The 12,786-nt window shown below is 37.9% G+C and overlaps 2 protein-coding genes across 2 annotated transcripts in view; one reads left to right on the top strand and one right to left on the bottom strand.

The window, feature by feature from the left end:
• Nucleotides 1-12,786, top strand: part of LOC134823038 (CSC1-like protein 1) — a 29,579-nt gene that overhangs the window by 784 nt on the left and 16,009 nt on the right. The window contains exons 4-19 of the mRNA XM_063834377.1: nt 10-50; nt 561-700; nt 920-1,024; nt 4,704-4,824; nt 5,000-5,080; nt 5,232-5,331; nt 5,606-5,742; nt 5,963-6,076; nt 6,279-6,337; nt 6,644-6,729; nt 6,875-6,986; nt 7,127-7,240; nt 7,386-7,481; nt 7,730-7,827; nt 7,961-8,096; nt 8,381-8,521. Of these exons, the coding sequence (XP_063690447.1) occupies nt 4,715-4,824; nt 5,000-5,080; nt 5,232-5,331; nt 5,606-5,742; nt 5,963-6,076; nt 6,279-6,337; nt 6,644-6,729; nt 6,875-6,986; nt 7,127-7,240; nt 7,386-7,481; nt 7,730-7,827; nt 7,961-8,096; nt 8,381-8,521 (1,384 nt within the window). The 5' untranslated portion in view covers nt 10-50; nt 561-700; nt 920-1,024; nt 4,704-4,714. The remainder of the gene's footprint in view (nt 1-9; nt 51-560; nt 701-919; nt 1,025-4,703; nt 4,825-4,999; nt 5,081-5,231; nt 5,332-5,605; nt 5,743-5,962; nt 6,077-6,278; nt 6,338-6,643; nt 6,730-6,874; nt 6,987-7,126; nt 7,241-7,385; nt 7,482-7,729; nt 7,828-7,960; nt 8,097-8,380; nt 8,522-12,786) is intronic.
• The window catches only part of LOC134823045 (alpha-L-rhamnosidase-like), a 90,746-nt gene continuing 87,078 nt past the window's right edge, over nt 9,119-12,786 (bottom strand). Inside the window, exon 2 of the mRNA XM_063834391.1 lies at nt 9,119-10,568. Coding sequence (XP_063690461.1) covers nt 9,203-10,564 — 1,362 coding nt within the window. The 5' untranslated portion in view covers nt 10,565-10,568 and the 3' untranslated portion in view covers nt 9,119-9,202. The remainder of the gene's footprint in view (nt 10,569-12,786) is intronic.

Raw genomic sequence — 12,786 nt, 5'->3', positions numbered from 1 at the left:
GTTTTACAGTTGGTGTGGTACAAGGCAATTTACCAAATTTGGATAACCAGGTTAATTTCATCTCAAATAAGCGTTCACTCCTTACCTATAGCACCGTTAATTGACAGTAAAATGCCCATTTTACAATAAAATACTAATTTTACAGTATGAGGCATGATGTTATTTATTCCTGAAAGCAAGTTTGAATTCTACATCATGATACACTTGTGCAGCACTGCTCATCTTGTTGGGATAGTGTAAACTATCTTTAGCCAGTGTGTAAGCTTTCAATACACACTTACACACTCTTACATATTAGATATTATAATCTATAATGTTATGTTACATTCTGAACAGCATACCTGCTGCAATAAATCAGCTGAGTAGATAATTAAATTGTAAACTTTGATATTTTATATCAGAATACTTGATAGCTTTAAATTAGTTTCCACAGACCTGTAAGATTTCCAGTCTTATTCAGCGTTATCTGTTGCAAAAATTATACAAAGCACTAATTTTTTTACTTTAAACTGAATTTCATCAACCCCTCTTTAAAGCCTCAAAACCTGACACCACAACAGTGATTCCACAGTGGAACTAAGTCAAGGTATCGACGGAGTGCGCTACATTCACCTCTCAGAGTATTTACAGATAACACTTCTGGTGATAACAATATGCTGCTTGTGTATAATTCTACCTATAAATCTGTCTGGTGATAGAGGTCAGTATTGTTTTCAAGTTGTTATTTTAAATTATCTGATTTTAATGATTTTCTAGCCTGAGGTTTCTGACTTTTAGTGTATCTGCTACCCTAGTATACGCCATAACCCTTTATTAAGAGCTGAAGCAGGTAACATTTTTTACTTAGCTATCATTTCAACTATCTTTTATACTGTAATTTCAGTTAATTTGTCTTCCATTTATCGATAAACATTTTCAGAATCGACGCTGTTCGGAAAGTTTTGTATAACAAATTTAGATCCGGGCTCGTCTTTACTTTGGGCCCATTACATCCTGGCTCCTCTCTACCTTCTTCTCATACTGGGTATGGTATCATTATTTCATCCTTTCTGTGGTATTCGAGCGTGTTTCGTTCTGTTTATTTGATTGAGGATGACAGGTACATTCTTCGAAGCTGATTGGTAAGTAAACCATTTAATTGCCGAAAAATAAAATAAATAGAATTTGGGATATAAAATTAGAAAATGAGGTGACTGACCTATTTCACCAATGTTCCTTGTTTTTGCAGTTTCCTTGAAATTACTGATAAGCCAATTACGTTCACCATTCTTTGTTCAGAAGTCACGTCTCATGTTAAGTAATGAATGGTTCCTAATCAAATTTGTAGATTTCGAATTAAGATTAGAAGTGTGATAAGGCCGAGGTACTGGGAATGCGAATTGATATGTTGCAATTATTCGGTAAAACGTTAATAAAATTTCGAGAGAATCGTTTGATGTTCATCTTTCAAAAGGTTTTGTACGTTTGATATTTTATTTTGCGTATCTGAATTCTGATGTTTCATTTGGTAGCCCTTCCGTAAACTTCGAACAGCTACACGCATTATTAATTTATTACGAAGTTTTATAGCTCACGAACCAATTTTCCATTACGAACTAAAACAGGAAAGGATTTTCCCTACAGCCCACATTACTTGTTACATGAGTCTGACACTTTTGATGTTGTCTCAAAATAATCTCCTTTTTCACCCGATTTATAACATGACCCAGGACCACAATGGCTATGATGTTAAAAACAGCATGTTTGTTAATGTTAACATGCGTGGGTATATCTGCTGAAACTTGTGACGTGTGTATGGAGTTAATGTTCGAGGATGGAACGTATGCGGAGGGGAGGATCCCGTGTGCCTCCCCCCAGAAAGGGTTCATGTGTCCGGAGGAACAAGTCTGTACATCCTACATCTTCACTGGTAAGCTGTATCAAGATGCTGGCTGGATGGCAGCTGGACAAAGACTCAGCTATAGGATAGCTGACTGTTCTCATCCCATTTTTGATTGTGATGTGATTGAGATGTGGATGCTGGACGGTGGCCTCGTAGTTGACCAGTGCGAGAAGAATGTTGATGTTTGGGGTATGGAGGCGTGAATGTGGGTGTCACAGTGGCAGAAAGAACAGGAGACAATTTTCTCTATAGTTATCTGATTTTTGATCTTTTCTTGTAAATCGGACTTTTTTATGGCAGCATTGATTGCCTTCAAATAAAATCAAAATTGCATGCTAAACCTTTTATCTTGTTTCTCTAAAATTTCCGGTTAACAGTTGAATAGAAATAACAACTATCAAAAGGAAGTTTTACATAATATCCACTTTACACATATAAATTATAGGGAAAAAAGCATGACGTTGGGATAGAACTATTTTGCTTTCATACAAATAAAGTGATTCAATTGTTTTGAGAGAGAACAGTTATTATTTAAAACTGATTCGCCTCTCCTAAAAATATTTAAACAAAATCTTTAAAAAATCTACAGTTATTGTTTACTTAGTTCTGGACAGTGTTACAAAGTTAATTAAATGTATATTGTATCCGGTTCCTCGTGATGTTAATCTGAAACTGAGACCGAAACATGCGACAACTGTTGCGACAACTGTTGCGACAACTGTTGCGACAACTGTTGCAACAACTGTTACGAGGAATTTTACGAGGAATGTTACGAGGAATGTTGCGATGTAAACAACTACCGCCTTATTTCACAGCCCCATGTAGTCGGTAAATACAAAGTGTGGACGTTTGCAGGTATGAAGCTTAAGTTACACACAGACTATCTGGATCATCAGCCAACGTTGGCAAATTGGTAAAATTGCCTTCAAATCAAAGCCGACTCCAATGTTTTTCCGGAATATTTTTTGTCCATTTCCTTTCCATAAGTTCGTCAAATGGACCTAGTAGCAAATATCTGGACATAATTTGTATGCGTCTTGCTTCTACCTGTCTGTTATAATACCCTCACCTACTCTAATTAGTACTCAATTAGTAATAAGTGCTCAAACACCGTTTGTTTAGTTAGTCTCTTCAAAATTCTACCAGTTAAACTTAAACCCGTTACAAAGGCAATATGTAAGTGCAGTGGTGTGGAGTCACACTGTTGACCTAATACCACACTTTTCCACACTATAGGCCGATATTCGTTCTATAAGATTTGTGCACTTGGTATTGCTGTGTACAATTAAGAAAATATGCCCATAAATATGATTACTTGATTAGGGTCAAAATATAATAGAACAAACTTCCTCCATAAAATATGGGATAATAATAATAATGTTGAAGTACAATATTGTAAAATTACAATATTGAATATCCTGCCTCAATTACACTCATCGTCAGCTCAACTAACCCCATTCATCCTGCACATATAATTATACAAGCTTTTATAAGGGTCGTTCTAGAATTTTAATCTTGAATTTCCAGGAAACTCAGTGTAATACATGATAAATTAACCTTGTGAGTTATTGATGTGTTAAAAGTAAACAATCGTGTAATGCAACGTTAAATATACTACGCTGTTAAACAATCCAGTCTGAGAATACCACTGGCGAATTGTTCAGCTTAAACGTGGTGTTTTTCCCTCCAAATTTTCCGCATATAAAACATTTATGGGCAGATGCGGGATCACACTATTTACAAAATTTGACTGCACTTATATGTTGCCTCTGACCCGTAAGAATATAAAACAGTTGATATACTGAATATATCGATAGTCGATACCCAAGGTTTAACCCAGATTTCCCCCTCACAGTTGTGGTGTGGATACCCAAGGTTTAACCCAGATTTCCCCCTCACAGTTGTGGTGTGGATACCCAAGGTTTAACCCAGATTTCCCCCTCACAGTTGTAGTGTGGATACCCAAGGTTTAACCCGGATTTCCCCCTCACAGTTGTGGTGTGGATACCCAAGGTTTAACCCGGATTTCTCCCTCACAGTTGTGGTGTGGATACCCAAGGTTTAACCCGGATTTCCCCCTCACAGTTGTGGTGTGGATACCCAAGGTTTAACCCGGATTTCCCCCTCACAGTTGTGGTGTGGATACCCAAGGTTTAACCCGGATTTTCCCCTCACAGTTGTGGTGTGGATACCCAAGGTTTAACCCGGATTTCTCCCTGACAGTTGTGGTGTGGATACCCAAGGTTTAACCCAGATTTCCCCCTCACAGTTGTGGTGTGGATACCCAAGGTTTAACCCGGATTTCCCCCTCACAGTTGTAGTGTGGATACCCAAGGTTTAACCCAGATTTCCCCCTCACAGTTGTGGTGTGGATACTCAAGGTTTAACCCAGATTTCCCCCTCACAGTTGTGGTGTAGATACCCAAGGTTTAACCCGGATTTCCCCCTCACAGTTGTGGTGTGGATACCCAAGGTTTAACCCGGATTTCCCCCTCACAGTTGTGGTGTGGATACCCAAGGTTTAACCCGGATTTCCCTCTCACAGTTGTGGTGTGGATACCCAAGGTTTAACCCGGATTTCCCCCTCACAGTTGTGGTGTGGATACCCAAGGTTTAACCCGGATTTCCCCCTCACAGTTGTGGTGTGGATTCCCAAGGTTTTACCCGGATTTCCCCCTCACAGTTGTGGTGTGGATACCCAAGGTTTAACCCGGATTTCCCCCTCACAGTTGTGGTGTGGATACCCAAGGTTTAACCCGGATTTCCCCCTCACAGTTGTAGTGTGGATACCCAAGGTTTAACCCAGATTTCCCCCTCACAGTTGTAGTGTGGATGTACACGTGGGAGCTGGGAGCAGTGAAGCTTGTGGAAGCTGAGCAGGTGGCTATAGTCAGGAACGTGGACCTCGCCTGGAATGAGGAACACTTCTGGAACTACTTCGAGTGAGAAATTCTGTGAATTTACTTCTTATATCAACAATTTACTTCTTATTATATGCACCATATATTGATTATTGATACCTTTGTTCCATGAATTGAAATTAATTTGTTATGTGGTTTTATTAGTTAGTTGCTAATCTGTGCTAAATTATATTGTAATCTTGAAATGGTGTTACAGAACTATAAAAATGAAGGATAATGTTGTGGACATACAGCTTGGGTACGATGTCAGTCATCTTTATAGTCTTATCAGGCAGAGGTAGAATCCAACAATTAATAAATGTCATAAATATTGTTGCCTTTATTTATTTGCACTATTTTTCGTACAACATATTATTATGTGCGACTAACACTTTGTTTTTCTGCCCAATTTCTTGCGTTTTCTGTTTCACTTACAGACATTTTATCAGGGAGGAGGTAAAACGTCTGCTCACAAGATATAAAGATCTACATGTAGAAGAGCCCGACAGTGAACATATCTACAATACTGGCTATTGTTGTGGTGACAAGGTTAGAAAACCCTCTTAAAACCCTTCTTGTTATGTTTGATTTCGACCTGTAAAGGTTTCCTCGCACCGAACATTGTTCCGTATGGAAGTAGCGGACGTATCTTGCAGTTAACACTAAATATCTCACTTTTTCCCCAAGCTCAGCTTCAGATTCATATAAATGAAATAATTAATTTGTTAATCTAGTTTTACAAATTACTAATTGTCTATTGAGTACATTCTGGAGATCCACATTCCATGACAGGAAGCAACAAGTAAATAACACATTCCATCAGGTGGATGGTTTGGAGTATTATTCCTGTAAACTAGATGAGTGTGACGAGGCTTTACGAATGGAGCGTAACACTATTAGAACTATAAAACGATGTAACTTTGCCTTTGTGGTGTGGACTTCTCCTGGAAATTGCAAAATGTTTGTGAATCTTAACTATAATTGGTGTGGTGAGGCGTTTCAACTCTGGGTTTTCTGTCAGTGCATGTGTATCATGCGGAGTTTTGACAGTATTAGATCTTTGGATGATGAAATTATAGCCGAAATCGCTACTCATAGAAAAAAAAGCTCTGATTTCTTAAATGCGATGAAGCTTTTAACACTTTATGTCAACTAATTAATGAATCGGTGCCTGCTACAGGTTTATTAATACCCATAAGCCGGTGAACATATGCAAAGTAATAAAAGAAGAGAAACAGTTCAGAAGTCAGAAATGGCAAGTAAGATTGGCGCCGATACACTATGACATCATGTGGTTCGTTCTTCTTTTTCTTTCTTTTTTGTCGGTAGAAATATTGAAAATTTAACCATCGTTTTGGTGCTGTCAGTATGTAATAGGACAGCATGCAATCTGAAGTTGACTTCTTGAGTTGCAAATAGGACAAAATGGGTACATTATTTCAAATGATGGATTTCAGAGTAAATTTCAGCTAGATCGAACAATGAACACTTTACAGGGACAACATGTCAACTCCCAAATGGTTTTGGTGGACTCGGGCTGCTGTTATCAATTTGAGTGAGTTGCATGTCGAGTCATGACTTATTTGTCATATCAAGTTAATTGATTTTGCGTTTTAGCCAGAAAGTTTGGCGTAAAACGGTCTACAGAAAATTTATTTTAAAACGCGCGATACTAAATTAATACTTATTGGCGCGCATCACGCGAGTTAATGTTGGACGCATGAGCGCTTCCTCGATCCGCACATGTTTTCAACACTGTTTTAGTTTTAATGTGGTCAACAGTCTTGTTCTTACCCTTACGGCTTTAAAGATGAATATCGAACAGATTATATCCAATGATTGGCTAAACACGTTTTTTCAGTTCTTCTCCTGTTTGTGATTTTCTTCACCACGCCGCTTATAATTATAAGCTTTATAACGGTATCTCTGCAAATACGACTTTATATGGTGAGCAAAAGATACTTTACCTTGTCTATATAGTATTGTAATAAATAACCTCTACCTTGTCAACTAATATAGGCAGCCGATAAACTCGATCGAATCAAAATCACAAATATCCAAAGGAAGATAAATTTGATAAATCTTATTTCAGTCCACATTCTACTACGTTTATTTCACGATACTCCTTTTGATCCTCCTCACTAACATTCTACCTGAAATAGTCAACTGGACTTGCAAACTAGAGAAGCATCGAACAAAATCAGGTAAATACAGGTGTGGTATTTATACTGAGTTTTATAATACCAATCTAGATTAATTACTGGATGTTACATTTTAAAAGGTATCTTTGGGAGTTGTGAACGTTTTTTTACACGTGTCTGACTACAAACAACTTTCAAAACAGGTTATTTTCACTGGATGCTAAAGAAAGCGTTTGTATATTTACTGATATCTATCGAGCTGCTGCCTCTGGTGGGCGACACCAGCATTGCAAATTTCTTCGAAGAGATCTTCTCAAGTAATATTACTGGTTGAATGTGATTTTCTAAATCAGATTTTTTGCGGTTACTCTTCAGTTTGATATAGTCGACAATACATCAATTTTGGTGTCATGACGTGGATCAGCTTAACAATGACTTTGCTAAGATTCAATTTCATCTCAGGTGATTGGAAAGGGTTCAGGTCCATATTCCAGTGCGTTTTTTCAGTCTACAACTCTGCGTTCTTTTGTAATCTAATTCTCGCAGCCGCTTTTGTTGGTATGTTAAACTTGGGAGGAAATTAATATCTCAAATATAAATCAAATTTCGTACGATAACAAGCCTAATTGTATCATTCGTGTATCACATTTTACTCTTCTTAATTAGTGTAGACAAAGCTCTATTATTATTACCTTGGTCATGTGACAATTTTTCAATTATTTGGGTGATTTAATTTAGAGTCTATGTATTCTACGATGACTAGCCCTACTAATATCGTAGCATATCAATTTGAAACCTTACAACAGGTCGATCGATAGAACTGCTTCAAATTAAAGGAATCTACATTTACATTTGGGAGCGAAGTTTTGCCCGGACTAAACGAGAATATCTCAAAATTTTCAAAGTGAGTCGAATAATGAAAGGAGAGGACAGAAGACTTTAATGGCATGATAAAATTATATTAAGATATATATGCTGGGTTATTTTTGTGAAAGTATAACTGTTCATTAACTCACTTTTCATCTTTAATGTTTCAGAAAATTAAAAGAGATTTCAACATCGGCTACAACTACGCCAAACTGCAAGCGTACCTCTGCGTTGTCATTTCATTCTCTCTTATCTGCCCAATAATTACTGCCTACGGGATGCTTTTACTTGTCATAAAATACGCAGGTTGGTTTTTTAACTCACCGAGTTTAAGAAGACCACGTATATGTAATGATTGCAATACGATTACAATATAGTCACAGTATGGTTACAATATTGACCTGAAGTTAATATGAAGTGCATTATTTTATTCTAAAAACAGTAGAACTGATTACTGATGAGGATTTAAACATACATTTTCTGAAATCTTATTTGACTGATCAAAACCCATAGTCACTATCACGTGACAAAAATATTGTTTTCCACCCCAACAGAATCCGAATCAATAGATAACTAATCCCCTCTCGCAGTGGACAAGTATCTGATGATATACAAGACTGGGCCATGCGGTTCTTACAGCTCGTCAACCCACTATACCTCAGCTTACTTCACCGTATTTTCCGGGGTCCTACTGCAGATTTTCATGTTCCTGTATGCTTTTATGTACTGCGGTATGTCAGTTCAATTTTTGAAGTACACGCACGCCCTGTCGGCTGTCATATCTAGAAATTGGTAGTACATTTAAAAAATTAAACATATAATTTTCTGGTAAGTGGTATCCACTATTAGTATCAACTGATTTTAAGAACCGTAATTATGGAATTTCAGCTGAAATCCTGTATAATTTAAAAGAATTTCCTAATTCCTTTGATTTTTATTGTCCGATTCATTTACCTCTGATTTCCAAATTCGTCATGTCACGACGTGATATGTACATTGTACATCGCTATTATGAAGTCAATAATAGAATCTGTCAAGTTGCAACTTGTTTTTAAAAGATCATATTTTTTAGCTCATTCATTATCATAACATATTATCACTACATATCATTACATACATATCATTCCATATCATAACATATCATAACATATCATAATATATCATAACATATCATAACATATCATAACATATCATAACATATCATAACATATCATAACATATCATAACATATCATAACATATCATAACATATCACTTCATATCATTACATATTATCACTACATATTAGTATACATTTTTATATTTATGCTTTCACAATAAACAAAAAAAACATTGAATAGTTTATCATTATTGGCAAATAAAACGAAAAAATCCTAATTCTAACCCCGAAAACTATTGGACACAATTTATTTTCTACACCTTCACGTATCGGCAGTAGACAGTAGTGAAAGTCTGGTGACCCTCCGTCCAGATCCAACTTGCATCTCTTGAGATTTGCCCGATGACCCCCCAAGGTCCAACTCCGTGTTGGCCAATTACGTCTCCTTCTTCCCATGTTCCAGAATCAAACCCAGGTGCTGTCCATCCTTCTTCTTGTTTCTGTGTACAGGTCCAGCTTTCATCAGTAACCAAAACCTCGTCCCCATTTTCATCATGAAGTGAAGCCAGGATTCCGGGGATAACTCCGTAGTCCAGACATTGGATAACAATTTCTTTGAAGTTAGAGGGGACAGAGATTCGAGACTCGGTTCGCCAATTATCCAGTCCGTCCGCTGCCTGCTGCACTCCATCCACAAATACAATCATCGTATTGTCACATGTAGCTCTGAGAGTGTAACTCACCACTGACTCGTAGCGACAATAGACAGTTGTGTAAGTCTTGTGGTCTTTGGTCCAGATCCAGCCTGCGTTCCTAGAGATTTGCCCGATGACCCCCCAAGGTCTAACTCCGTGTTGGCCAATTACGTCTCCTTCTTCCCATGTTCCAGAATCAAACCCAGGTGCTGTCCATCCTTCTTCTTGTTTCTGTGTACAGGTCCAGCTTTCATCAGTAACCAAAACCTCGTCCCCGTTTTCATCATGAAGTGAAGCCAGGATTCCGGGGATAACTCCGTAGTCCAGACATTGGATACCAATAACTTTGAAGTTAGAGGGGACAGAGATTTGAGACTCGACTGGCCAATTTTCCAATCCTTCCGCTGCCTGCTGCACTCCATCCACAAATACAGTCATCGTATTGTCACATGTAGCTCTGAGAGTGTAACTCACCACTGGCTCGTAGCGACAATAGACAGTTGTATGAATCTTGTGGTCTTTGGTCCAGATCCAGCCTGCGTTCCTAGAGATTTGCCCGATGACCCCCCAAGGTCCAACTCCGTGTTGGCCAATTACGTCTCCTTCTTCCCATGTTCCAGAATCAAACCCAGGTGCTGTCCATCCTTCTTCTTGTTTCTGTGTACAGGTCCAGCTTTCATCAGTAACCAAAACCTCGTCCCCGTTTTCATCATGAAGTGAAGCCAGGATTCCGGGGATAACTCCATAGTCCAGACATTGGATACCAATAACTTTGAAGTTAGAGGGGACAGAGATTCGAGACTCGGTCCACCAATTATCCAGTCCTTCCGCTGCCTGCTGCACTCCATCCACAAATACAGTCATCTGATTGTCACATGTAGCTCTGAGAGTGTAGATCTCATCATTTGCCGCTAGAGACTGAGGAGCGATAGCTGCCACAATCACCACAAAGAGTGTGATTTGAAACCAGGTCATTCTCATCTAACTGAGGAGGATTACGGAATTTAAGTTGAGAATTTATCTGAGGTGCTTATTAAGAAGGGAATTAGGCAATTTAGTAATCTGTCGATTGTCAAATAACGCACGGTTAATGCACGGTTAAAACGAACGGACGTTTTACTAATGAGTAATGACGTGGATCAAAATGTGCCTGACAAACACATGAGTTTTCACTAAGCCAGGTTTATAGACCTACAGCATACATGTATGGCGTGGATCATGTATCATGGCGGAGGAATGAAGGTGATAAAAGGCTCTTTTCCTTTATATTTTGTTCAGCAAGGTGACAAGGGAAAATACTTCAATTCGAATAAACCGTTAAGAATTGTAATTACAATATCTCAGTGACTGTTCCTCAAATACTATCTTACTATATATAAAGCGAGACGATATATATATATTTATCTGTGCCATTTTACTGACACCACGGCATCAACTTTAACGCGAATTTCTGCAAAAACCGTAAAAGATATACAACTGCAACTTTTTTGACTGGATCAAATGCTTTAATAGCCTCCAAATCAGCATGAAAAAATAAAAAATTGGCCAAGAAATAGGAGTTTTAGAGCCCAAAATTTGGTACCCCAAGTGGTGTCAAAAACGCGAATTAAATAGGTAATAATTGTTTTAGTCTCTTGAGTCTTTACACCATTTTAGGGTTAGACGGGTTCCTGCTAGTGTCAATAATTCGAATAGTCTAGTTCTTTAACTGTAAACATTAGCTGTAAACGTCTGCTGTATTCAAACCAAAAAGTGTCCTGCCATCCAACAGGCCCACTCTGAAATATCCTTAGATAGTATAAACAATCTCCCACTCGTTTTAGCAATCCCTAAACAAATCCCAAACTATCCTTCATATAGCCAAAACAGAGGTGTAAAATTGAACTCTCTGATAACCAAAACAGAGATGTTAAAATAAACTTTCTGTTTCCCTAAAACTCTCTGCCCTTAGGCTTAACAATATCTTTAACTATCCTCCTATAGCCAAAACAGAGTTGTTAAACTGAACTCTTTGATAACCAAAACAGAGATGTTAAAATAAACTTTCTGTTTCCCTAAAACTCTCTGCACTACCCTGCTGTACTAAATGTCGTACACTAATAAATGCCCTAAAATACTACGGTAAAATACTGTTTAATGTCTAGTACTAAAACTGCTAAAACGAGTATATAACATATCCTCCCCACAAAATTTTGTGGAAGTTCTCCCGTTGCAATTGCAATGGATAACTTTACAAATTCTAATATATATCAAATCTACCTACAAAGTGTTTTTTAAAACCCACATGAAATTGAAAAAAAAAATGTGTCTCTCTTGCTATTAAAACTGGCACCAAAGCTGCCCAAAATCAATGTCATCACCAAGTTGAAAATAACCATGTTCTAATTGATGTCAAGATTAGTATTACTTTAAGTAAAGTGTTGTTATGATTCAAACTTAATGTAAAAAAGAGGTGATCAATCTCCCGAATACGGTAGGAATCCACACTCAGGGCCCTAGTAATACAATATGACTGTTAAAACGAAAAGGGCAACAACAAGGTCTATCTTTACAATATACTGTTCAAATTCCGGATACCGTGATATTGTTGTAAATATTTAAACAAAATACCATTGTGCACAATAATTAATATATATCTCACGTAAATAACCTTTCCAGGCTATCTTACTTAAATAAAGTCATTCCAGGAATCTCACCTGTACTAAACGTACTTCGGTTTATTCCTTCTCGGTCTGAGTTCGTACTTTCTCCTCGGATTTCTGCCGTCTTCCTCACGACCTATCTCAGCAAGAGTAAGTCCTCTACTATCTATTTCTCCGAAGTGCATATTTCCCTCTCTGCTTGGTCCAGCAGATGCAGCCGCTACTTCCGGACTAGAGTCAATGTTTTGAGATTGACTTGAATCTAGTGCATCGTGAAAAGATTCGGTGGTATCTGCACTTAGATTTAATTGTGGATCGTCTTCCTGACGCGGTACATCGTTGAGCGATGAGTTTACTATCGTGTCATCCAATCCTCGTTCCTCCTCTTCCACCACAATGGCCGGATCTCCGCTCCCAACTTCAGTTTGTGGTACATCATTTCCAGAACTTGTGAGATTCACTGGTGCTGACGCTTTTCCTCCACTTTTACTGATTTTAGATGAAGGACAAGGAATTCCTTGATCCCTCTTCTTCTTCCGACTCCTCGTGATGATGTGATAA

The sequence above is a fragment of the Bolinopsis microptera genome, chromosome 11 (assembly GCF_026151205.1).
Source record: "Bolinopsis microptera isolate Bmic1 chromosome 11, MBARI_Bmic_1.0, whole genome shotgun sequence".
NCBI lineage: Eukaryota > Metazoa > Ctenophora > Tentaculata > Lobata > Bolinopsidae > Bolinopsis > Bolinopsis microptera.
The sequence above is the reverse complement of the archived record's forward strand: the minus strand, read 5'-3'. Positions and strand labels throughout refer to the sequence as shown.